The sequence below is a fragment of the Grammomys surdaster genome, unplaced genomic scaffold (genome assembly GCF_004785775.1).
Source record: "Grammomys surdaster isolate TR1022 unplaced genomic scaffold, NIH_TR_1.0 165, whole genome shotgun sequence".
In the NCBI taxonomy this organism is placed as follows: Eukaryota; Metazoa; Chordata; class Mammalia; order Rodentia; family Muridae; genus Grammomys; species Grammomys surdaster.
In genome coordinates, this window is record NW_021604613.1 from 18592534 (window position 1) to 18616626 (window position 24093).

General features: G+C 39.0%; 1 protein-coding gene across 8 annotated transcripts in view; it reads left to right on the top strand.

Annotated features, from left to right (window-relative positions):
• The first annotated feature begins 1118 nt into the window (after positions 1-1118).
• The window catches only part of Pikfyve (phosphoinositide kinase, FYVE-type zinc finger containing), an 88113-nt gene continuing 65138 nt past the window's right edge, over positions 1119-24093 (top strand). For 4 of the 8 annotated variants that reach the window (XM_028765667.1, XM_028765670.1, XM_028765673.1 and 1 more), the window contains exons 1-8: positions 1361-1469; positions 4619-4799; positions 6292-6441; positions 6676-6711; positions 9832-9950; positions 10896-11067; positions 15826-16033; positions 18773-18862. In XM_028765667.1, coding sequence (XP_028621500.1) covers positions 1419-1469; positions 4619-4799; positions 6292-6441; positions 6676-6711; positions 9832-9950; positions 10896-11067; positions 15826-16033; positions 18773-18862 — 1007 coding nt within the window. In that variant the 5' untranslated portion in view covers positions 1361-1418. Of the gene's footprint in view, positions 1152-1360; positions 1470-4618; positions 4800-6291; positions 6442-6675; positions 6712-9831; positions 9951-10895; positions 11068-15825; positions 16034-18772; positions 18863-24093 lie in introns of those variants that run through there. The other 4 variants (XM_028765668.1, XM_028765674.1, XM_028765672.1 and 1 more) reach the window with 3 other exon arrangements.

Consider the following 24093-nt stretch of genomic DNA (forward strand, 5'->3'; position numbering starts at 1 on the left):
AACCAAACCAAACCAAACCAAACCAAACCAAACCAAACCAAACCAAACCAAACCAAACCAAACCAAACCAAAGCAAACCAAAGCTGGGTGGGAAATGCTAAAGTTCTAAAGGAAAAGAATTCTCAGAATAACACTAGCCTTCAGATTCCTTTCAATTTTCCCCTGCAAAGCCCTACGTTTCCAGTAAGCAGGTCCTAGCTTGTTTTCTACTTTTAACTGCACAGCCCTTTTGGCAGGACAAAAATAACGGGTCATGTTACTACCAAGCTGATCAAGTCAGGGCTTGATAACTCTTATCTGCAACACAAAACCCGAATTAAAAAAAGCTATAGTCAACATCACTTGGGTCAGGCTCTGTGCCGACTGCCTTTCATGCACTGTTCTACCTAATCCTGAAACAAAAACATTAACAACAACAACAACAACAACAACAAGACAACAGGGAGTGAACGCTGCTATAACTAACTCTCCTTTAACAACAACAACAACAACAACAAGACAACAGGGGGTGAACGCTGCTATAGTTAACCCTCCTTTACCCACCAGAGGTCTGAGGCCTAGAGAAATAAGCAATTTGTTCAAAGACACATAGTTGGTTTTAGCGGAGTCCGAAAGTACCCTGAAAGCTAACCACCTCTTCTCTTTGGGCTACACAAGTGGAAGTCGGTCCAAGTGAGCTCAGAGAGCTGTCCTAAATTATGAGTGCTCACAGTGTTGAACACATACGGTAACAGCAAACCAGCTGGCGTCTACTGCCTGGCGCGCGTGATGCTCACATGCGCTGTCCTCCCTGCTTCCTTCAGGAAGGCTGAGGCAGCGGTAATTCCTCTGGGGGGCCTAGAACGATACTCTCTGGGTTGGATTCTTTCTGCCTGAACATCTGATCGGAAGGTCCGTTGGGCGGCGAGGAGTGGGCGGAGCCGGCCCTTGGGGCCTGTTGATGATTGGTTGGAAGGGGTACTGGGCGGAGCCTTGAGATGGTAGGCGGAAGCGAGAAGCCGCAGTTACAGCGTAAACCTGTGGGCTTCTCGGCGCGACCGCCGGCTGCCTGAGAAAGCTGGCGCTGCGCTTGCTTACGGCTTCTCGGCCGAGAGTGGTGAGGCGGAGGCCGCGGAGGCGGGAGGCCCGCGGGGCCGGGGCGGGAGGCGAAGGTAAGGGAGGCGGCGAAGCATGGGCAGGCAGGGCGCAAAGTGGGAGGAAGGCCGGCGTGGGTCGCGGAGCACCGCTGGAGGGATGGCGACCGCCAGGGGCTCTGCGGCCGAGGCTCGGCCACGGAGCGGGAAAGACCTCACGGGAACCTGCTGGCTTCTGAGCGCCCGCCGGCCCTGTGTGGCGAGACCGGACGCGGGTTGGCTGGGCCATCTCCTGCAAAGGCTTCCTCGACACAATGGAAGTTCTCTTGCCTCTCTGTTTTCCTAATGTCCGAACTTATTTCGGAGGTGGACCATGTCATCTCTTCCTCTGAGCGGGTGAGCTTAAGTCTCAGGGGTGCTGCCTAGTCTGGAAAAGAAAGTTCCTACCCAGAGAAATCATTCCAATCTTGAGTGTGTCCATCAGTTTAAATGCTGGTTTTTGCCATTTGAGGCTTTTTTTTTTTATTAAAAACTTCAACGTAGTCCTTTTTTGAGGAGACTTTATTTCCGAATAAGTCGTTTCCCCTTTCCCAAGAGGTTCCCAAGAAAGGTTGAAAGTGAAATTTAGGGATTTAGGGTCTTCTGTCCTATTTAGGTTCTTAGGACATTCAGGGAAGATGCAAATTCTGCATAAAAGCAGGTTATTGCTGTGTATCTTACCTTCGTAATGTGTTAAATGATGAAGGGTTGCGACTTCGTTCTGTGCATCTTGTGTTGGTATAGGTAGGCCCCCCCCAAAATCGCACCGTCTTGTTTTACATTTATTTGAATCTCTTTCTGCCTCTCCAGGACTCCCACTCTGTCCCATTCCCCCTCCCCGTGGGGGGGGGGGGAGAGACAGAGACAGACACACGTGTGGGGTGGCGGCAAGGGGGAAAACAGTTTCTTTCTCTTCGCTTCATTAGGTTCAGGCTTGTGACAAAGGTCAGGACTTTTCTGAGAAGCAACACTAACTTCCTGAGTGTTCTCCCACCCTTTACCTCTTTGTGGAAAAATTACATGGATCACACTGGTTTTCCTTTAGTGTTTCTGTGGTGCATGGGTCAAAAAATGAACAATAAGCCTTTCTTGATGGAAGCTAACATTGTTTGTATTCAGCTGTCCTGCATTAATAGATAAAAGTCTGAGAATTGTATTTAAGAGAAAAACTGACCCTAGAAAATGACTGTGCTGCTGTTTGGAATTTCACCTACAATTTTCCTATGAGTTAATAGGTCAAGTTATTTCCTACACTTTAACATAGGATTCATTTTCTGATTTGCTTCACCAAACTACTTCAAATCTGCATAAACCACATTAGCTTTGGGTTAAAAAGAGACAATGCAGAAGTTGTTGGATAAGTAGGTTAGTATTTCTAATTATGTATGCAGAAAGAGCCATCCTTTACAGCATAAACAGTTATTATGCTGCTAAAAATCGGAGTTGTAATTTTTTTGGATGCTGCTGGCATGTAATTATTAAGATTAAGTCTATGTGGTTGTGTTTATGTTTTAGAGACTGCACTTGATGTGTGTTTCATGGTAATTTTTTACCCTCACATGTCCAAAGCTTAACAAAAGTTGTGGATATGGAAGACCTTTAGAAGTAATTCTATGACTCTGTAGGTAGATTGGTTTCTGTGCTTTTATTGGTACTTTTGTCCAAGTAGAATAGGATTTGTTTAGAAGCATGAGGGTTTTCATTGCCATTGCATCTTTTTTCTCTGGTGGTCTTTAAAACAAAACAAAACTGAGTTTTTACTTGATCAGTCACCATCTTATCTTAGTCCTTTATGGTGTAGAATCATAGTTGTGTGTTAGCTTGACACAAGCTAGAGTCTTCAGACAGGAGAGAGCCTCAGTTGAGAAACTGCCTCCATAAGATGGGCTGTAAGCAACCTGTAGGGCATCATCTTAATTAGTGATTGATGGGGGAAGGCCCTGCCCCCATTGTGAGTGGTGTCTGTCCCTGGGCTGGTGGTCCTGGGTTTTATATGAAAGCCGGCTAAGCACTTGTTCATGAGGAACATGCCAGTAAGCAGCACTCCTCCATGGCCTCTGCCTCCGCTCCTGCCTCCAGGTTCCTGCCCTGCTTGAGTTCCTGTCCTGACCACCTTTGATGATAAACAATGCTGTGGAAGTGTAAACTAAATAAACCCTTTACTCCAGAAGTTACTTTGTTCACCGTGTTTCATCACAGCAATGGTAACTCTGACTGAGACAATACATGATACTAGAGGTCCTCCTTCCCTGACTTTTCTCTTCCCTTTCCTCTTCTTTCCCCTACTCCATTGCATTCCTCTTTTCCCTTCTTCCCCATCCTTTCCAAGAAGCACTTGTTGCCAAAATCCCATCCAAGTCAGTGGTTTCTTTTCTGTTTTAATGTACTAATCTGAGAGAATCTTGAGTACTAAGAGAATATAGTTGGCTAGAATTGGAAGTCTGTGAAGAATACAATTTCTTCTTCTTTTCTTTTTTTTTGATAGCAGACTGTTGGAGAATTCTGTCATAAGACTTGAAGTGTAGTCACATGTCTACTTATTACTCTCTTTGAGCTATCCAAAAGAAAACCATTTTAGGTTCAGTGTACCTTAGTTACCTCAATTATTAAGTATAGTAATAATACTTATGTGACTTCTGGGAGTGTTGTAAACATAAAATGAACCTATAGATGTGATTTTGAAAGAGAAAATATTTTTAGAAGAATATAATGCCCTGTTTTGTAAAGTATAGATAGATTACAAACTTTAGCATTTTTGCTAGCACAGCAAAATACTTCTCTTTAAACTTTCAATCTAAGGGGGAATGAGCCTCAGTCTCTTCCTGTAACTTTTATTTTGTGACTAGATTTACTACTTTGACTGGTTATGCTTCTTGGTTACTTATAAACAAAAATACCTTTTAAGAAGGTCATACCTTAATATCTTATGAACTTAGGCTTACAAAGTGGTTGTAGAAATCCCAAGTTCCTGTGCCTAAGAGGAAAGACCAGGTAGCTTGTTGCTTTGAGTATTTGTCACAGGCATTATCAAAGCCATTTGCTCAGATTGCATAGACATAGCATACAAGGTGACTGATTTTCTTTTCCTGAGATACATACATAAAATAAGGCTGAATAGCTTATGCTATATAAAGTCAGTTTCCACTTAAAAAGCTGTTAGTATTTTAACAGAAATCCTTGGACACCTATAAGTAATGGGGAATTTTTTTTTTGTCAGTTCATATTTATGTCTTACTTGCAGATTTTAAAGTAACTTTAATTGTAGAGGGAATAAGAACAGTAAATTTAAAATTAGCTCAGCCACATAACCATGGTTTTTAGTGTCGAGGCTCTTTTCACTTAGACAGCATTGTTTTATAAGCCTGAATTTGAATATTTGGACATAGGTTTCCTTACTCTTTGGTGCTTTTGATAAGAATTATCATACAGGGAGGCTGTCTGGGATATTTGCCTGTTCTTCAGTCCTGTTCTAAGGAATCTCTTTCCCTTACCGCCTTTCTTTTCAGACTCATGAAATGGCCACAGATGACAAGAGCTCCCCAACACTGGACTCTGCTAATGATTTGCCTCGCTCTCCCGCCAGTCCATCTCACCTTACTCACTTTAAACCCTTGACTCCTGACCAGGATGAGCCCCCCTTCAAGTCAGCATATAGTTCTTTTGTAAATCTTTTTCGTTTTAACAAAGGTAAGATTTCATTCTAAACCTCAAAGAAGCAGTTTGGATTCTCTGCATTCGCTTCTTTATGTCTTGCTGTGTGGTTGCGAGGATGTGAAATATTAACAAGGTGGTGGCTTCAATCTCAGGTCATCAAGTTTTTCTGTCTAAGAAGGAAAAATAGCATTTCACTGTAATCTGATTAGTTATTTGTGTGAATTGAATTTAAAATGGCTAGAGAAGTCTTTTTTGATGAGAAAGCATTTTTTCCACATATTTTCTATCAGTGTGCTTTGACTTAAGCTTATAGAGTGAACTTGTTTTGAGGGAGGCATTGGTAATAAAAAGATTTCGAAGCAATAATATTAGACAGCAGTATATGGTATATATATTTAAAAACTTAGAAGCTGACAGCAGACATGTTGGGACTAACACTCAATTGGATTGAGTTGTAAATGATAAGAAGTGAACAGATAACTTAAAGGATGAGTTCTTGAATATAATGTTCATTGTTTTTAACCAGAATTTAAAATATAGCCATATCTTGCTCTTAATTTGCTTTTTTTCCCCCCGAAACAAAAGGTCAATTTTTTAGCCTAGGCTAACCTGAAACACTGTGTCACTTTGGCCATGAGGCTATTTTTCTGTATTAGTCTTCTGAGAGCTTCAATTGCAGTCATGAGTTACCATGCTTGATTTATTTGTCATTATTGTTTGAAATATGTTAGAAGATAGAACTTGTTTTTAGGAATTTAGTAGTTTTACTCAGTAGAATTTTGTTTGTTTGTTTTGAGATACGGTCTTACTCTATAGCCCTGGAACTTACTGTGTAAACCAGGCTAGCCTCAAACTCACAGAGATCTGCCTGTCTCTACTTCCTTAGTGCTGGGATTCAAGGTATGTGCCACTACACCAGTCTTGAGTAGAAATTTTAATAGTACTAGCTCAATTTTATTAACAGTTTTGTTATTGAGGATAACATTTTACATTTAGTTGTTGTAAGTTATGTATTTAGGAAGGTTTAAAAAGAACCTAATATGCTGGGTATTGTTTCAGTAATACAAAGAGATCTCTCCCATAAACTGATCTAAAAGGTCAAGATTTTATGTGAGGCTTTTGTTGTTTCCTTTATTATGTCCACAATCTTACAAATGAAAAGCAAAACACATATTTCATGTACACAAAATAGGTGACTGTTGGAATGGAATTTCATTCTGTTTTTTTAATTTTTTAAAAAAATATTTAAAAATTAAAAAATTATTATTTTCAGTTATGTGTATGCATGTGTTTTATGTACAAGTGTGTGAGTACCTGAGGAGGTGAGAAGAGGCTTAGTTACAGGTAATTTTGAGCTTTCTGACGTAGGTGTTAGGAACTGAATTTGGGTCCTTTGCAAGAGCGTTACATACTCAGTTATGAATATAATACATGAATATTGCCTGAAGGATTTTATCTTTCACCTTCTCCTTGTTGAACTCTGAGCCTTAGTTTTTCAAATAATACCACATTTCCTTTGTCACAGAGAGAGGAGAAGGGGGCCAAGGAGAGCAGCCGTCTCCAAGTTCAGGTTGGTCCAGCCCTCAGATCCCTTCAAGGACACAGTCTGTGAGGTCGCCTGTACCTTATAAAAAGCAGCTTAATGAGGAGCTCCACCGGCGCTCTTCAGTGTTAGGTAAAACAGCTCTCTTATTTCACTTTGTGTGGATTTTCATCTTTGTGTTTTCTAGGTGATATGCTGAGTTAATGTTTCTGTTACTTGAACAGTCAAGTACTCTTTAGAATAAATAAAACTTAGGTGATAAAACTTTTCAACTCTTGAAAGATTCTTCATCATGTCATTAAACTTTGATTATGCAAGCACTGATGTCTTGATTGCATTTTGATTAATTACTTGCTTGGGTTTCAGCAGAGAACACTTTGCCACATCCTCAGGAGAGCACAGGTTAGTTGAAACTTTATAGATTGATTCTGCACTTATGCTTTGATGCTAATGAAGTATGATGTGCATGCCACTGGCTGCAGAACACTGTCAAACTCCATTGGTGGGCTGCTGACTGCTGCTGGCCTTTGTCTTTGTTGGGGTACACACTGTCAGTGTGGCTGGATATACTGCTCTGCTTGTTTGCTTGTTTTCCATCTTGTGGTACCTCATTCATTTCCATGCTTTTCTGATGGGTGTGGGCTGGGAATCTGTGTTCAGTTAAGGGACTGCAGGTGGTTTACTTTTTATTTGTTAGATTGTTAAACTCAGAGAAGTAGTTTGTTCACATTTAGATGCTAGAAGTGCAGAGGCAGTGATTCCATAGAGAGGAGAGGCAGTACATTGGGAATCAATCACAAGTTCCTAAACCCTGTCCGTATCTGTCTTGTCTGGCCACTCACTTCCACGAGATACTTGAGTGAACGATAGCTGTGTAATGGTGGTTGGCAGAAGGGTATTTTACTGCTTGTTGAGGTTTTTCTTTCTGGAGGAAAGAAGGAGGAAGAAGCTAGTAGAAGAGCAGGTGTTTTTGCTGAAGAGCTTGAATGAGCTGGCGGTGTCACCCCCACACATTACCTAGGGCAGCCACCTCAGCTCAGGTCATGTCATTTTGAAAGGGAGAGTTGGGAGATAGAGGCAGAAGATTTTCATTCATCCCAGATTATCCAAGTTTAACCTCAACCTATTAAACTTCCCTTAGTTCGTAAACCTGACCCATGGCTTAGGAAGATGAGGCAAGAGAATTGCAAATTTAAAGCCAGCCAGTAAATACTAGGAGGTTCTAGACCTGTGTAGGATACACAGTGAGACACCCTATCTTAGAGGAAGTAGCAAAAGACGAATCATAGCTACAGAACCTGACCCAAGGCAACACTGTACTATATTTGCTCTTCTGACTAAATTCCATGCTGAATTAAAACATTAGATGCCTAAAAGCTTTCATTTCCTTTTCCTTGCTGAACTCAGTGTTTAGTTTTTCATACAATGCCAAGCTATCCTTGGCTGCAAAGGGAGGAAAAATGGGCCAAAGATCAGTCTGAATTTCTTAAAATTGAGGAATTGGACTAGAATCCAGTCTGCTAGGGGTTACAGAGTTGTAGCTCGCCAACACTTGCTTTCGTTGTTAAGATAAACTTGAGCATAGACAGAGCTTGGCTTTTCTCCTTCACTGTGGTTCCCACATTCCCTACTGTTTAATCCAGTCCAATTCTTGGATTTTACCTTGGAGGCCTCTGAACTTAAGAAGTTTGGGACTGCTTAGTCAAATACACTTTTCCCTCAGCTGTACTTCTACAGTTTGGTAGTTCTCGTATCTTAGGGAAGTTACTTGATTTTCTAGCATCCATTTTACAAAACAGTAGCTAATGTTATGTGTCTAGGGCATCAATCTCTTTTCTTTCACTGAGGTCAAGCAGGGCCTAACTGTTCATTCTTTCCCAGTGAGGAGGATATTGATACCCTTCTCTTCCAAGCAGCTGAATGCAAAGAACTTTATAATTTATTATTGGCCGTGACAGGGATCACTGCTATTACGATTCTTAGAGATTTGTTTCTCCTTTTAGTACTTACAATTATGGAGTATGTTTTTTAATCATTGTTTGAGACTCAAGAGAAATTTAGCTATAATACATGTTAGCAACAGCACATCTGAGATATATGCTGCAGTTAAGATAGGTGTAGTTTAGATGAGGTGTTATTTTAGCGGTTTACCTGCTGTAAGAAGTTTTGATGCATTTGGATTTATACATCAGTCTCTCATTCTTTATAATTTCTATTTTCTCCCCTTCCAATGAAAACAAAATGCCTAGTAGGAAACTAGTAAATAGTGAGATAGATTGATGGTGTGATATTTTCCATTTTATAGTAACTTACCTTGTAGAAGATACCTTTTAGATCCCCAAGTAGATGACTAAAGCCATAGGCAGTTTCAAAGCCATAGTATATAATGTTTTTTCACTATACATTGAAACCTGTGATAAATTAATTTATAAATTTGGCTAAGAGATTAATGTCAGTAATGCTAAACTAGCACAGTTATAGCAGTATAATCAAGTCATGTGAATGTGATCTGTTTCTCTTGAGCTAAGACAAATGTTAATATTTTCAGACTGTGTGACTGAGGATAACTGAAACATTGGGAAGTAAAACTGAGATGTGGAGGAATTATGTAAATTAGGGAGACTCCACAGGTTGTTAGGTTAATATGCTTTAATTAATAAGGATTTTTTTTTTTGTCAATCCACCTTAACCTGAGATTTTGAAACGGCTGTAGCCAGGAATAAATAGAAACTTCACTTGTAATTTTCATCTAAAATAAGAATAGGTGACAACTATGGTAGTTTCATGTTCCGTTCTGGCCACAAAGCTAAAATTTGGGCTTGTTTTATTAATATAATTGCTTTCATATTGTTATTTCAAATGTAAATGATCTCTTCCAGTGTGGAATTTCAGGATTGAGGAGGTGGTGGGTATAGGTGTGGATGAAGAAGAGTTAGGTTGATTCTTTGACTTCATTGGTCATACTTTGCTATCCTGGATGTCCTGTAAAGCCTGCTGGGATCTTTGTTTGTTGGTCTGTCAAGTTTCTTTCTGATGATCTGCTGTAGAACTGAACAGTTTGGTCCTATTGCTTGCCTATTTGTCTTTTGGAGACAGTTAAATTAGTCTCTGGGATTATTTTTTCTTCTGCTCATGTCTATGAGGTGTTTATTATTTATTTGGTTGGGAATTAAGTGTGCAAGAAATCATTAGTGAATTCTGGACATGTAAGTGATGCTTCCATTTCAACCCTCAAAACCATTAATTTTTTCAGATAGTTCTTACATAGCACTTAAGTACATGTAAAATAGTAGTTTATATGTAATATATACTTTCAACAACTTACTTTTGGTAAAAATCAGTTTTAATTCTCTGTCAGTATTAATGGCTGGGAGAACACATATATGCTAACAATGGGAATGATTTGTATTATATGACACACACACACACACACACATACACACACACACGCACACACTCTGCTTGATATAGTTGCTAAAACTATTAAAACAATTATTTTCTTTTTAACAATATCTGACTCAGACTCCAGAAGGAAAGCGGAACCAGCCTGTGGAGGTCATGACCCACGCACAGCTGTTCAGCTTCGAAGCCTCAGCACAGTATTGAAACGCCTCAAGGAAATCATGGAAGGAAAAAGTCAGGTATTGAAGAGAGGCCTTGGAAGGTTTTTTTATTAATCATTCATGGAGATCATGACATGACATACTGTCACTAAGTCAAAGTTTATTACTTCCTCTAATTGTGAATACCAGAGTTTTACACATAAATTCTTAATTTTGTTTTATTTTTTGTGTAGTCTGTTTTTTCTTCTTTGTCTTTTTATATTTTGTTTTGGTGTTAGTTTGTTAGGCCAAGGTTAGTACATATTCTTCAGTAAGCTTTATTATTTTTATTCATAAGTATGATTCTAGTTTCTTTTTGTCCCTTTCAATGTCTAGTGAACCTAGCACGTTGTTTTTAGGAAGCCCTTCTTTCAGTGGTTGGATTACAGCTCATCGTAAGTCCATAGACTTGTGAGGACACCGCTCTTTCCTGTGGACCATTCTGTGTGTCCTTGTACTAATACTCTGTCTAAGGTTACTACTGTAGCTTTAGCCTGAGTTCTGAGAGCAGATGATATAAGTCCAAGGTTTCTTCAACATTGTCTTGATCGATCAATCTGTCTGTCTTCCCCTTCCTTTCTTCCTTCCTTCCTCCCTCTCTCCCTCCCTTTCTTCTTTCCTTCTTTCTTCCCTCTCTCCCTCCCTCCCTTCCTCCCTCCCTCCCGCCTTCCTTCCCTCCACTCCTTCCTTCCTTCCTTCTTTCTTTTTTCTGGGACACAGTTTCTCTATGTAGCCTTGGCTGTCCTGGAGCTCACTCTGCTGGCCCTGAACTCAGAGATCTGCCTGCCTCTGCCTCCCAAGTGCTGGGATTAAAGGTGTGCGGCACCACCCAGCTCTGTCTTGATCATTTTAACCTTTTGCATTCCATCTGAATTTTAGAACTAGCTTGTCATCTGCAAAAGACACCTTCTAAAATTTCATTTGTCGTTGCAACTTAATACTCACTGTTTTTTAAGAAGTCATCACACATTTTTGTTGTTGTAGGACAGTGACCTGAAGCAATATTGGATGCCAGATAGCCAGTGTAAAGAGTGCTATGACTGCAGTGAGAAGTTCACAACCTTTCGGCGCAGACACCATTGCAGACTGTGTGGGCAGATTTTCTGCAGTCGTTGTTGTAATCAAGAAATCCCTGGAAAATTTATGGGCTATACAGGTAAATGTATTTCCTTGATAGTTGTTACATTTAAAAGTCAAATTATGAAATAGTTAAATAGAAGGCCAATATTTTAGGCACTTTTTATTTTGGGATTTATATTTAAGGTAGTGGGGTATAATAGTGAGAAAGAGAGTGAGCTTTGATTTTAAGAACTTTATGCTTGAATAATAAAGGTGAGAATGTTTATAAGTCACTACAGTACAAATATAGATATAAAAATCTACAGTATCAGAGATTATTAGATAAGATAATGTAGATTTTTAATTTATGTTTCTATAGAGTTTTTATTCACAAAGTAAAGGTTACCTTGACTTACATGATAGTATACTTTGGCAAATTGTATTCTACTTATACTTTTTCATTGAGAATGTAGTGAAATTCTGGTAATTGCGAAAATTTAAGGACGTTGAACAATGGGGAATGGATTTATGCAGTGATATGGGAATGGAAGGTAGGACTGTTTTTGTTTTGTAACTAGTCTTGACCATACACTCTTCTCATCTTAGTCGTGCAAGTGCTGGAAAAGCAACAAAACCAAATAAGCTTCAGCTCCAGGGTTTGACCAAAAGTTTGTTTAGACAAAGTGAACCTTGCAAATAGAAAATGTATGTTGGACATAATTGCACACTTAGTCCCTAAATAACTATAAAATACCTAGAATTTTGATACATAGAAAAGTCAGTGGGTTGGGCTAATGTGGTGGCACATGCTTTTAAGCACAGCATTCAAGAGGCAGAGGTGGGTGGATCTCTCTGAGTTTTAAGGCCAGCCTAGTCTCTGTAGTGAGACATGGTCTTGAAAAAAAAAAAAAAAAAAGAAAGAAAATCAGTGAACATTCTTGAGAGTAGTGAGGCTTGGCTCTGTTTCTTGTTTGTTAATTTTATTCTTAATAGTTGATGTATTAAGGAGTTTATCCTTTATGGTCTAATTCAGCCTTTGCTGTGGTAAAAATTGAAGGTTTTTCCTCAGATAGCAATTTCACTTCCTTAATGTGGTACAGTTTTGGTAAGTGATTATCATAGCATTTTTATGTATTCTAGACTGAAGTTCACTTTGTTTTGTTACTGTTTACTGAGTCCTGATCGAAATGGATATAGTTTTCTTTATTGAATTTTAATACATTTCATCTGCTAAATGTAATTTTAGAAATTAATAAACTAGTGACTATATATATATATATATATTTATATTTTGATAAAATGGCATTATATAATAGTTTTGTTTTTGTGGGGTGGGAGCAGAGTTTCTCTGTGTAACAGAGCCCTGGCTGTCTTGGACATGTTTTGTAGACCAGGCTGGTCTCAAAGTCACAGACATCCACCTACCACTGCCTCTGGAGTGCTAGGATTAGAGGCATGCACCACCACATCTGAATATAGTAGTTACTTTAAAATGAGACAATAAAAGGCAGTTTAGAATACTTGGTAGTTATTTATGGTAAAACATAGTATATTGAACTTTTAGGAATTTTGTATATCCTTCAGATTTTTATATTAATGATAAGGTATAATTGAGGTAGAATATATTTAATAACATGCTATTTAGTAAACAGTTAAAAATAAATATAGTCTTGTTTCTCAGTGGTGGGCTAAATTCCAATAAATACATCCCTAGGAACTTTTGTCCTTCTGTGAGATTATATCAGAGTGTATTTAGGATTAGCCTCCATTGAGCCACAAATTCTGTAATGGCAGGAAATTGTCTCCTTATTATTAGAATTAAAATTATCAAGTAAAGAAACAGCGAAAGCTGACCACAAAGCTTTTGTTTATGGAAGAACATGCACTTCCTCTCAGTGTTTGAACCCCAGTGTCTTACCTCCCAGGTTAGTCCTGAAGGCCTTATCCTTTTTCTCCTGAGCCTACCAGAAGGCCTTTGTTTCCTGCCTCTGTGTGCCAGGTGTGTGCCACCATGTGGAACTTCTTTTTTAAGATGGTCTTGTAGGGATGATATTTAGAAAATGGTGCCTGGTCTGGCTTGTTCCCGGGCAGCTGCCGTGTTCCTGCTGCTCCTCTGTGCTGACTGGGGCTCCAGCTAGCTAGATGTGCAGGCCCTGGTACCCATGATAGGCCATTGTGTGTGGGGGGGTGGCCCTGCCAGTACCCCATGCTGCATCCACAAAGCTCTGCTGAACTCCAGACAATATCTGTCATCCTAACAGTACCTGGTAGAATGAAGACTCTTAATGCTTAGATTATCCAATAGATTTATATATTTGGTAATGCTCAAATAACAAGATGCCCACACAATTATAATTGTTATCCAGTATCTAACCTTTTGCTAGAGGTTGCTACCCAGACTGCTTTCCACCCATCTGTCTTCCTCTATGATCCATAGCCGCCTCCTTCTCCTCCTCTCCCTTTCTTTCTCCCCTCCCCTCCTTCTCTTTCTCCCCTCCCCTTCCTCTCTTCTTCTCTCAGCTCCACCTCCTTTTCTACTGCCTAATCACTGTGCTCCACTGCGAATGCCCAGTGTAGCAGAATAAATATCCTGCTACAGGTGTTACTATATTGCCCAGGCTGTGCTAGTGTAGCCTGCCAAATACCATCATGTCTGTCTTTTTTTTTTTTTTTTTTAGTATTAGGAAAAAAATGATCAAAAATATAACATAGTAAAGATAGTGACTTGGTTGTTTATCATCTAGTGTTATTTATGTTCATGATTCACTTATTATTATTATGTGCCTTATGGTTTAGTGACTTACAAATCAGTAAATTTATTTAAATCAGCCTCAGTGAAAATGTGAAAAATATGCTACCCTATAACATTATGATGGCTGTTGTTCCAGGCCCCATTTTAGCCCCATTATAATCGCAAAACTACTCTTGTATAATGTGGCTTGTTGTTGACTGAAAAGCCATATAGTACATGGTGTATTTTGCCTCTTAGCACACCAAATTGTTATGGAGTCACACTAAGCAGTGTTTTATAAAAATAAGGTAGAAATGAAACTTATTTTAGGACAGGATTGTATCCTAAAAAATAGGTTTAGAAGTATTAAGAAACCCTGTTTGTTCTCCTCTGAACTATTTCTGTGGTGTTATGGATTGAAGTCAGGGCCTCATGCATTCTAGGCAAGCACTCTATCACTGTGCCACACTCTTAAAACATTTCATTTTTATTTTACTATGAAAATTTCTTTTAGTTTTATTCCTATATATCATATTGTATGGAAGACCATTTTCCATTAGTTTTAAAAATTGTACTTCTGGCAGATAGAGGAAATCCTACAAGACCCTGTGCCTGGACAAAGAGCTACATGGCTGCTGAGAGAGCGGGAATCAGTCTTTTCCAGAGACAGGCCTGTGATAGGTTATCCAAGCCCTAGTCCAAATGTTCAGTTCTAAACACATATGAGCCATACCAACTACATCGGGCTCTGTGTGTGTGTGTGTGTGTGTGTGAACAATTAAAGAAGAGCTCATAAACCTGAAGGAGCTGGGGGACATGGGATGAAGTGGGGAAGGGAGACTTGGAACTGATACAAATACAGTACTCATCTATGTAATTTTCAAGAGTTTTTTAAATGCACTATTCTGGAGATCATTCTTTAGGGCTTCATTATAGAGACCTTATTATTATTTTCTCCCTATTTGTTGCCTAGGGAAGACAAATTGCTTCTGTTGTGTTGGTTATTTAGTATATGGACATCTTTTTTCATTGGAAGAGGGATCTTGTAAAAGTGACTTTTGTTTTCTGATTGTGACTGTTGTCTGTGAGGCGTACTGCCTCTGTCTGCTCACCTAGGCCTAGGCCTAGGCGCTTCTAGCCTCTGTACAATCTTAGCGAGCCCTAGAATGTTTTCAACCTCTGACACTTGCTTCTGACCTAGTTCACCCTTTCCTAGTTCTTTCTGAACTCTGACTGGCTGGTTCAACTCAGCTGTTCTGGGTCAAACTCATCTTTCAGCTGATTTACTCAATCTGACCTTTCTCTCTGCCTCTGAATTGCTCTGCTTGGCCTCAAACTAAATAGCAATCTTTTCTAATCTTCGGCTCCTTCTCATTTCTTGCTTGATCTGTCTTTCCCTGTGTCTAGTTTGTTTTCTCTTCAGTCCGTCTCTATAAAACTCACAGTAAAACTGCCTCCTTCTCTCTCTCTCTCTCTCTCTCTCTCTCTCACGAACTCTACTGTTTTCCTGTACTGTACCCTCTTCCTCCTGTTCTGTCTGTCTCACCCTTAAGTAGCTTCCCTTTCATCTCTCTTCTCATGAGAGTTGGGCATATCCTATTCTGTCAAATCTTTTTCTGATTTGTCACTTTGTCTGCCACTCAGTCATCACTTTCAAACATGGGTGCTTCCTTCTACAAACTAAATTTACCTTCATTGTTTGGGATTAAAGGTAAATACTAAAGCTGTGTCTGTATTCCAGCTAGAGGGATTAAAGATGTATGCTAAAGGTTGAGCCATACCCTAATGAGAAACAGGTTCCTGTAATAGGATCCATCAACTCTGATAGATCCCTCATTGCATGAAAACAATTTTGAAAAAAATACTCTTACAGTCATGGCTTTATGTTACTATTACTGGGTCTTTTTTTTTTTTTTAATCTATTACAGATATTCCAAGTAGTAGGAATGTTTGGATGAATTTTTTGTAATAATCTAACATGCAAATCAGAGCCAAGTATTTCACTTATTTAAAATGTCTTTTTGATAGCTTTTACTTGAAGATAATCCTTTTATTAAAGTACATATTAACACAGTTTTAAAGTATTTCATTAAGTAATATATTTCCCTATTACTTTCTTCCTAGGAGACCTCCGAGCATGCACATACTGTAGAAAAATAGCCTTAAGTTATGCTCATTCCACAGACAGTAATTCCATTGGGGAAGACTTGAATGCTCTTTCAGATTCAACTTGCTCTGTGTCTATACTTGATCCAAGCGAACCTCGGACACCTGTTGGGAGTAGAAAAGCCAGTCGTAACATATTCTTAGAGGATGATTTAGCCTGGCAAAGGTACTGTAACGTGAATGTAATTTGATTTCAACTTGAGAAATGCTTAGCCCTGTGACCTTCTTTTTCATTAACATTTCTTTTTGTTATCTGCAAATTTACTGTCTTTTTCCAGTTCATGTAGAGAAGAATCATGGGTGTTTATGGATGGTGGTTATATTAACATTCAGATATAAGTGTGTAAGAAGAGAGTTTTCACACCTTTCTTACTTACTATTCTCCTTTTGAAAGCAAGAACAAGTGCTTGGCATATGCATGATCCTTGCAGTATTTGTTGACTAGGAACAAGTCACTGATACTAATAGTCCTAGTGTACTCTTCTTTGAGAAAGAGTGCGCCAGGCGGTGGTGGCGCACGCCTTTAATCCCAGCATTTGGGAGGCAGAGACAGGCGGATTTCTGAGTTCGAGGCCAGCCTGGTCTACAGAGTGAGTTCCAGGACAGCCAGGGCTACACAGAGAAACCCTGTCTTGAAAAACCAAAAAAAAAAAAAAAAAAAAAAAAAGTGCATTCCTCTAAAATCTGAATTTGTTTGCAATTTCACTTAGATTTTTTTCTTTCCTTCTAAAGGAGTTTTTGATGTGTTTATGTCTGAAGATGCTTTGCTGGTAGATTGTAGATATATACATCTCTTTACAAGTTAACTAGAATTGTTTATATTAGAATATTAGGTTCATAAGTTTCTGAAATTTTCGTTAGTGGAATAATCTTAAATATAATTTCTATTGAACTTAGAATTTTAACTATTCTTTTTTTTGTTTTATTTTTTGAGACTGAGACAGGGTCTCTCTATATAGTCCTGAGTGTCCTGGAACTCACTATGTAGAGTAGGCTGGCCTCTTAACTCAGAGATCCACTTGCCTCTGCCTCTCAAATGTTGGAATAAAGGCTTGTGCTACCACACACAGTTTTTTTTTTTTTGGTTTTTCGAGACAGGGTTTCTCTGTGTAGCCCTGGCTGTCCTGGAACTCACTCTGTAGACCAGGCTGGCCTCGAACTCAGAAATCTGCCTGTCTCTGCCTCCCAAGTGCTGGGATTAAAGGCATGTGTCACCACTGCCCGGCAACCACACACAGTTTAACTAATGTTTTTCTGGTGAGTAATTTTCTTAGTTACTTCTTAACAAAGAGAAGAATAAGTATATTGTATATTTAAAAAGAATGAAATAAATTTTAACTACATTCAGTATATATGAACCCAGGGGCATAGAAAAGAAAGTCACAAATCATATATGCACTTGGATTCTAGTTCTATAATGCTCAGAAATATATAAATGAGATTAATGCCCAGGGATACAAATGTGGTAATTATTAGTTACATGTCTTGTTGCTATAACAGGATGCCTAACAGAAACACCTTGAAGACTTAAAGTTTAAGGGAATACAGTCTATCATGGCAGAGGAGGGCTGGCAGCAAGAGCAGGATGCTAGTCATCCTGTGTCCATAGGCAAGAAATGAGAGAGCTGTGAATACCTGTGCTCAGTTCCATTTCCCCTGTTATTCAGTAATGGCATCCCAGTGCATTAGCCAGTACTGCCCATATTTACATGGGTCTTTCACCTCAGTCAGCCTAATCTAGATAATCCTTCATAGACATGCCTGGAGATATTTCAGTGGTCATTGGCAGCTAAGATTAATCATAACAGTGATAAACATAAAATTTATAATAATGATTTCCTTGGGATTTGGGAAAAGGATGGTACTGGGTAGGGGAACACAGGCATTTGAAGATGGTGGTAGTGGAGTTTTTTCTTAAGTTGCTTTATGGCTCCTTTGTAGCACCATAGTTATACATAGTGTGTGTGTGTGTGTGTGTGTCTGTGTGTGTGTGTGTGTGTATACACATATATATGTATATTACATTTTATTACTTAAGTGATTCTGTATTTACTTCAAAAATATGAAAATTAGATTTTTTCAGTTTTTTATTATTTTAGTTAGCAGTGCTTTTTATTTGTGTGATCCAGTTGTCTGAACTCAGAGTTGACAAGTATGATTTAATAAAACATATGAGAGACAGAAGATGGTCTTCAGAGATAGAGTACTAATTCAGTCTTAGGCTCTGTGTTAACAGTTACGTATTCCATTAAGTCATCACTTCTTTTTGGTAGGAAATATTTTCTTTTTTGACAGATGTGGGTGGTAAAGTTTGGAAAGATTAATAAACCTGAGATCACACAGCCAGTAAGAGAGAGAGAGCTGTACTTGGACCTTGGTCTGACTCTTTGCTGCTTTTGCTGCTCTTCTTGTGGCTTGCAGGAACAGAATTTTTGAATACAGAGTTTTGTTTTCGTTTGTCTTATTTATTTATTTTTTTACTTTCATCTTGGAAATGAGTTTTATAAATCACCTATCCATCCAAATGCCAAATTTGCAGATTTATTGACTTTTAGCACACATAAAACATTATCATTTTTTTGATATTTAATATCCTAGAGATGAAACTATATTTCTGTTTGTTTGTTTCTTTGTTTGGTTTTTCAGAGAGGGTTTTTCTGTGTAGCCCTAGTTGCCCTGGAGTGGACCAGGCTGGCCTTGAACTCAGAGAGATCCATCTGCCTCTGCCTCCTGGTGTTGAAATTAAGGGTGTGCCCAGAGAAACTGCACTTTTTGCCTCAAATAATATAAGGATGAGCATGAACTGCATATAATCTTATTATTGTATGGAAAAAATTTTGCTTTTAAATGTTTAAAGCACTTATTATAGCCCCAAATGACCCCGACATTTTAATTTTCTTTATAGTTTGATTCATCCGGATTCCTCAAATAGTGCTCTTTCATCAAGACTTGTATCTGTTCAAGAGGATGCTGGGAAGTCTCCTGCTCGAAACAGGTAAACTGCTAATGAAGAAACTACTCTGTCTGATTTTTATTTACGTCCCTAGTAATGAGAACAGACAAGAAAATGATGAGACTATTTCAAAGCTTTGTTAGGTTATGTTTTCTTTTTTTTGGTAGTTCTTTCAGTCTTTGGTAGCTCTTTCACATATTTTCTGATGATGTCAGATACTGGAACCTATCTTTTGTCTTCTAGTTTAATATGATGGCTTGAAGGATGTAAAAAAATGAGCCATGTAGGCATTTCTTTGAAAATGCACACCAAGAAAACAGAAAAGCAGATTCGTAAGAGGGAGCACACCTGGCCAGGAATATAAGAAATTCTATGTGCTGCAGTAGAGTGTCTCATAAGAGTGAGTGAGTGGTCAAGAGTTTTAATCTATTCTAAGATGAGGAGCTATTGGAATTAAAGAAATTTTAATATTGCTTTGTAAAACTAGAAAATTTTAAGAATAGAGAAATAAATGCCTATATGATCTCCATTAAGACATACTTAACTTATATTTTGCCTATTTATTTTGACACATCTTATATAATGCACACTTTTTAAAAGAATCATTCAATTGATTGATTTCAGTCCCGAGTTTGATTATTTTCTCCCATCTACTTCTTTTGTGTCTGTTTGCTTCTTTTTGTTCTAGAGCTTTCAGATGTGCTTTTTAAAAAGTTGGTGTATGAGACCTCCAGTTTCTTTGTGAAGGTACTTAATGCTATGGACTTTCCTCTTATCACTGCTTTTATTATGTCCCATATTTTGGGTATGTTATGCCTTTATTATCATTGAATTCTAGAAAGTTTTTCATTTTTTTCTTTTTTCTTCCCTGAGCCTAGTGATCATTCAATAGAGAGTTGTTCAGTTTCCATGAGTGTGTAGGTTTTCTGTTATTTCTGTGGTTGAAGTCCAGCTTTAATCCATGGTGGTTTGATAAGATACAAGGGATTATTTCAATTTTCTTGTATCTGTTGCTGGTGGCTTTCTGACTGGACTGTATGGTCAATTTTGGAGAAGGTTCTAGGAGGTGCTAAGAACAAGGTATATTCTTTTGTGTTTGGGTGAAATATTTTATAGATATCTGTTAGGTCCATTTGATTCATAACCTCTGTTTCATTATTTCTCTGCTTAGTTTTTGTCTTGATGACTTATCCATTGGTGAGAGTGGGGTGTTGAAGTCTCCCACTATTAATGTATGTGGTTCAAAGTATGATTTAAGCCTTCGTATTGTTTCTTTATTGAATGTGTGCGCCCTTGCATTTGGGGCATAGATATTTAGATTTGAGATGTAATCTTGGTAGATTTTTTTCTTTAATGGGTAGAAAATGTCCTTCATTATCTCTCTTGATTTATTTTGGCTGAAAAGTCTATTTTATTAGATATTAGAATGGCTATTCCAGCTTGTTTCTTGGGATCCATTTGCTTGAAAAACCTAGCCTTTTATTCTGAGGTAATATCTATTAGTTGCTAAGGTGTGTTTCTTGTATGCAGCAGAGTATTGGATCCTCTTTTTGCATTCATCCTGTTAGCTTGTGTCTTTTTTTGGGGGGGGGGAATTGAGTCCATTGATGTTGAGAGATATTAATGATCAGCGATTATTAATTTCTGTTATTTTGATGTTAGTGGTGGTTTTGTGTGTGTGTATGCACGTGTGTGCGTGCATGTGTGCATGTGTGTTCATGCTCTTGTGGGCTCACACTTCCTTTTGTTTGGTTTGTTGGTGTGGGGTTATTTCCTGTGTTTTCTTGGGTGTAGTTAGCCTCTTTGGGTTGGAGCTTTCCTTCTAGTGTCTGTTGTAGGGCTGGATTTGTGGATAGATATTGTTTAAATTTGGTTTTGTCTTGGAACATCTTGCAATCCTATACAATAAAAGGACTACTGGAGGTATTACTATCCCTAATGTCAAGATGTACTACAGAGGTAGTAATAAAAGCCATATGGTATTAATATAAAAACTGACAGGTTGATCTGTGGAATAGAATCAAAGAGCCATATATAAACCCACACACCTATGGACAATTGATTTTTGACAAAGAAGCCCAAACTATACAATGGACAAAAGAAAGCACCTTTAACAAATGGTGCTGGTCTAACTGGATGTTTGCATGTAGAAGAATGCGTATAGATGTGTATCTATTACCCTGCACAACACTCAAGTTTAAGTGGATCAAAGACCTCAACATAAAACCAGGTACATCAAATCTAATAGAACAGAAAGTGAGGAACTGCTTTGAATGCATTGGCACAGGAGACAACTTCCTGAACAGAGCACCAGTAGCTCAAGTACTAAGATCAACAATTAATAAGAGGGACCTCATGAAACTGAAAAGCTTCTGTAAGGCAAGGGACACCATCAGTAGGACAAAATGGCAGCATACAGATTGGGAAAAGATCTTCACCAGCCCTACATCTGACAGAGGGCTAATATCTAAAATATATAATGAACTCTAGAAATTAGACACCATCAAATGAAATAACCCAATTAAAAAGTAGGGTACAGATCTAAACAGAATCCTCAACAGAGGAATCTTGAATGGCCAAGAAGCACTTAAAGAAATGTTCAGTGTCCTTAGTCATCACGGAAATGCAAGTCAAAATGACTCTAAGAGTCCATCTTACACCCTTTAGAATGGACAAGATCAAAAATTCAAGTGATAGCACATGCTAGTGAGGATGTGTGGAGCAGGAGGAACACTCCTCCATTGCTGGTGTAGTGCAAACTTGTACAACCACTTTGGAAATCAATTTGACAGTTTCTCAGAAAATTGGGAATAGTTCTACCTCTAGACCCAGATATACCACTCCTGGGCATATACCAAAAGATGCTCCACCATATCACAAGGACACATATTCAACTATGTTCATACCAGCTTTATATTCATAGTGCCTAGAAACTGGAAACAACCTAGGTGTCTTTCAGCTGAAGAATGGATAAAAAAAATGTGATAACATTTACACAATGGAATACTACTCAGCTATTAAAAACAAAGACATTATGAGATCTGCAGGCAAATAGATAGAACTAGAAAATATTATCCTGAGTGAGGTAACCCACATCGAGAAAGACACACATGGTATGTAATCACTTGTGAGTGGACATTAGCTATGAAGTACAGGTTAAATGTGCTACAATTCACAGACTCAAAGAAGCTAAGTAACAAGGAGGGCTCAAGGGAAGATTCTTGAATCTTCACTCAGAAGGGGAAATAAAATGGCCATTGGAGGTGGATGAAAGAAGGGAACTGGATGGGAGAGGGGTGAGGATCACATCTAGGGAGGGGGTGGGAGTGGGCTGGGAAAGAAAATGGAAATTGATGGTGGAGTATCTCTGGGACAAGCTGGAGACCTAGGACAGGGAGGCTCCCAGGAGTCTATGGGGGTGACACTAGTTGACAGTCCTATATGGAGACTGAAATGCCACCTCCTATAGCTAGTTGGGACTTCTAGTGGAAGGAGGTGAGGACACCAACCCACCCACAAAACCTTTGACCAAAATTTGTTTGCCTATTTTATGTGCAGGGATAAAGATGCAACAGAGATTGAGGGAATGGGTAACCAACTTAAGACCCATCCCATGGGAGAGAGTCAGCCTCTGACATTATTAATGATACTATGCTATGCTTGCAGACAGGAGTCTAGGATGACTGTCTCTTATGAGGCTTTGCCAAGGACCAGGCTCTGCTTGGAGAGGGATTCTGAGGAAGGGGTGTTAGAGAGTGGCAAAACAATGACTTTAAAGTCAAATCATGGGTACAAGCTGATGGCCCATGTTCTGCTTGAGACAGTTTTCTCTGGAGATATCCAGACAGCTCATCCATACAGCTCAGCTCTTGCAGACCAAGGTCCAGTCTTTTATTTACATATCAATTCAGTTTTTTATTCCAGGTTCCCTTTGATTTTCTCACGAATCAACATTCCATGACCCCAGCTCCCAGATTCTTAGAAAAAGACAGGAAATTTTTTTCTTTTTCTTTTTTTTTTTAACATTGCAAATAAATTCAGAAATCTGCCTGCCTTTGTAAGCACAGATAATAAGCTAGCTGGGTGGTCTCTCACTCTGAGACCGACAGCCATTGCTATCACAGCTGGACCTAACCTCGCTCTGTCCCAGGCTGGCCTTGAACTCAGGAATCTGCCTGCCTTTGTATCTGCCTGCTTTTATATCTTTCTGACAAGATGGCTCACAGTATAGCTGCCTCTGCTCTTAGGTCTGTGAAGCTCCTTGTACAATTCATATTGTATCCTTATATTTTGCATAGTTGAGAAATTATGTATTTTTGAACTCATGTTTTCAGAGTTTTTTCTACAGCCTTAAGGGCTGTCCTGAAGGTCAGTGTTTACATTTTGCTGAGACATTAGCCATATCCTTGACCCCTGACTCATGCTGTCTTTGATTATCATGGAGTCATAAACCTTGGCAGAGAGGGTATTCTTCTATAACCTTTGCAGGGAGAATATTTCTCATTAACCTTGGCAGGGAGAAACATGAAGTACAGTATACATATTTTTATACAAATAAATGTCATGATCAGTAACCATCAACACTCATGGAGGCAAATGTCCTGCTGGCTCTGTTCCAGGGGCAGGAAACTATCTTATGCTGTCCCTTCCACATGGCTAAGTAGGACTCAACAAGGCTTCATCCGGTAGCAGATGGAAACAGATGTAGAGACCTACAGCCAAACAGTAGGCAGAGCTTGGGGAGTCTTGTGGAAGAATGGGGAAAGGATTGAGGAAGCTGGAGGAGTCAAAGACACCACAAGATCAGCTAACATGGGCCCATGGGGGCTCACAGAGACTGAACCACCAACCAAAGAACATGCATGGACTGACTCTAGGTAGGTCCTCTACACATTTGTAACAGATAAGCAGTGTAGTCTCTATGTGGTTCTCCTAACAATTGGAGTAGGGCTGTATCTGACTCTGTTAATTGCCTTTGGATTCCCTTCCACTAGCTAGACTGCCTGCCTTGTTGTGCCTCAGTGGGACAGGATATGCTTACTGCTGCTCTAACTTGATGTACCCAGGGAGGCTTGGTACTCATGGGGGCACCCCCTTCTTTGTGGAGAAAGAGGGGGAGGGTATTTGGATGAGGGACCTGTGAGGATGGGACTGGGAGGAGAGGAGGGGAGGGGGTTGTGATCGGGATATAAAGTGAACAAAATAATTAAGGGGAAAAAATCATCCAAGAATTATGCCATCTTTTTTTTAAATTTCTTCGGAGATATATATGT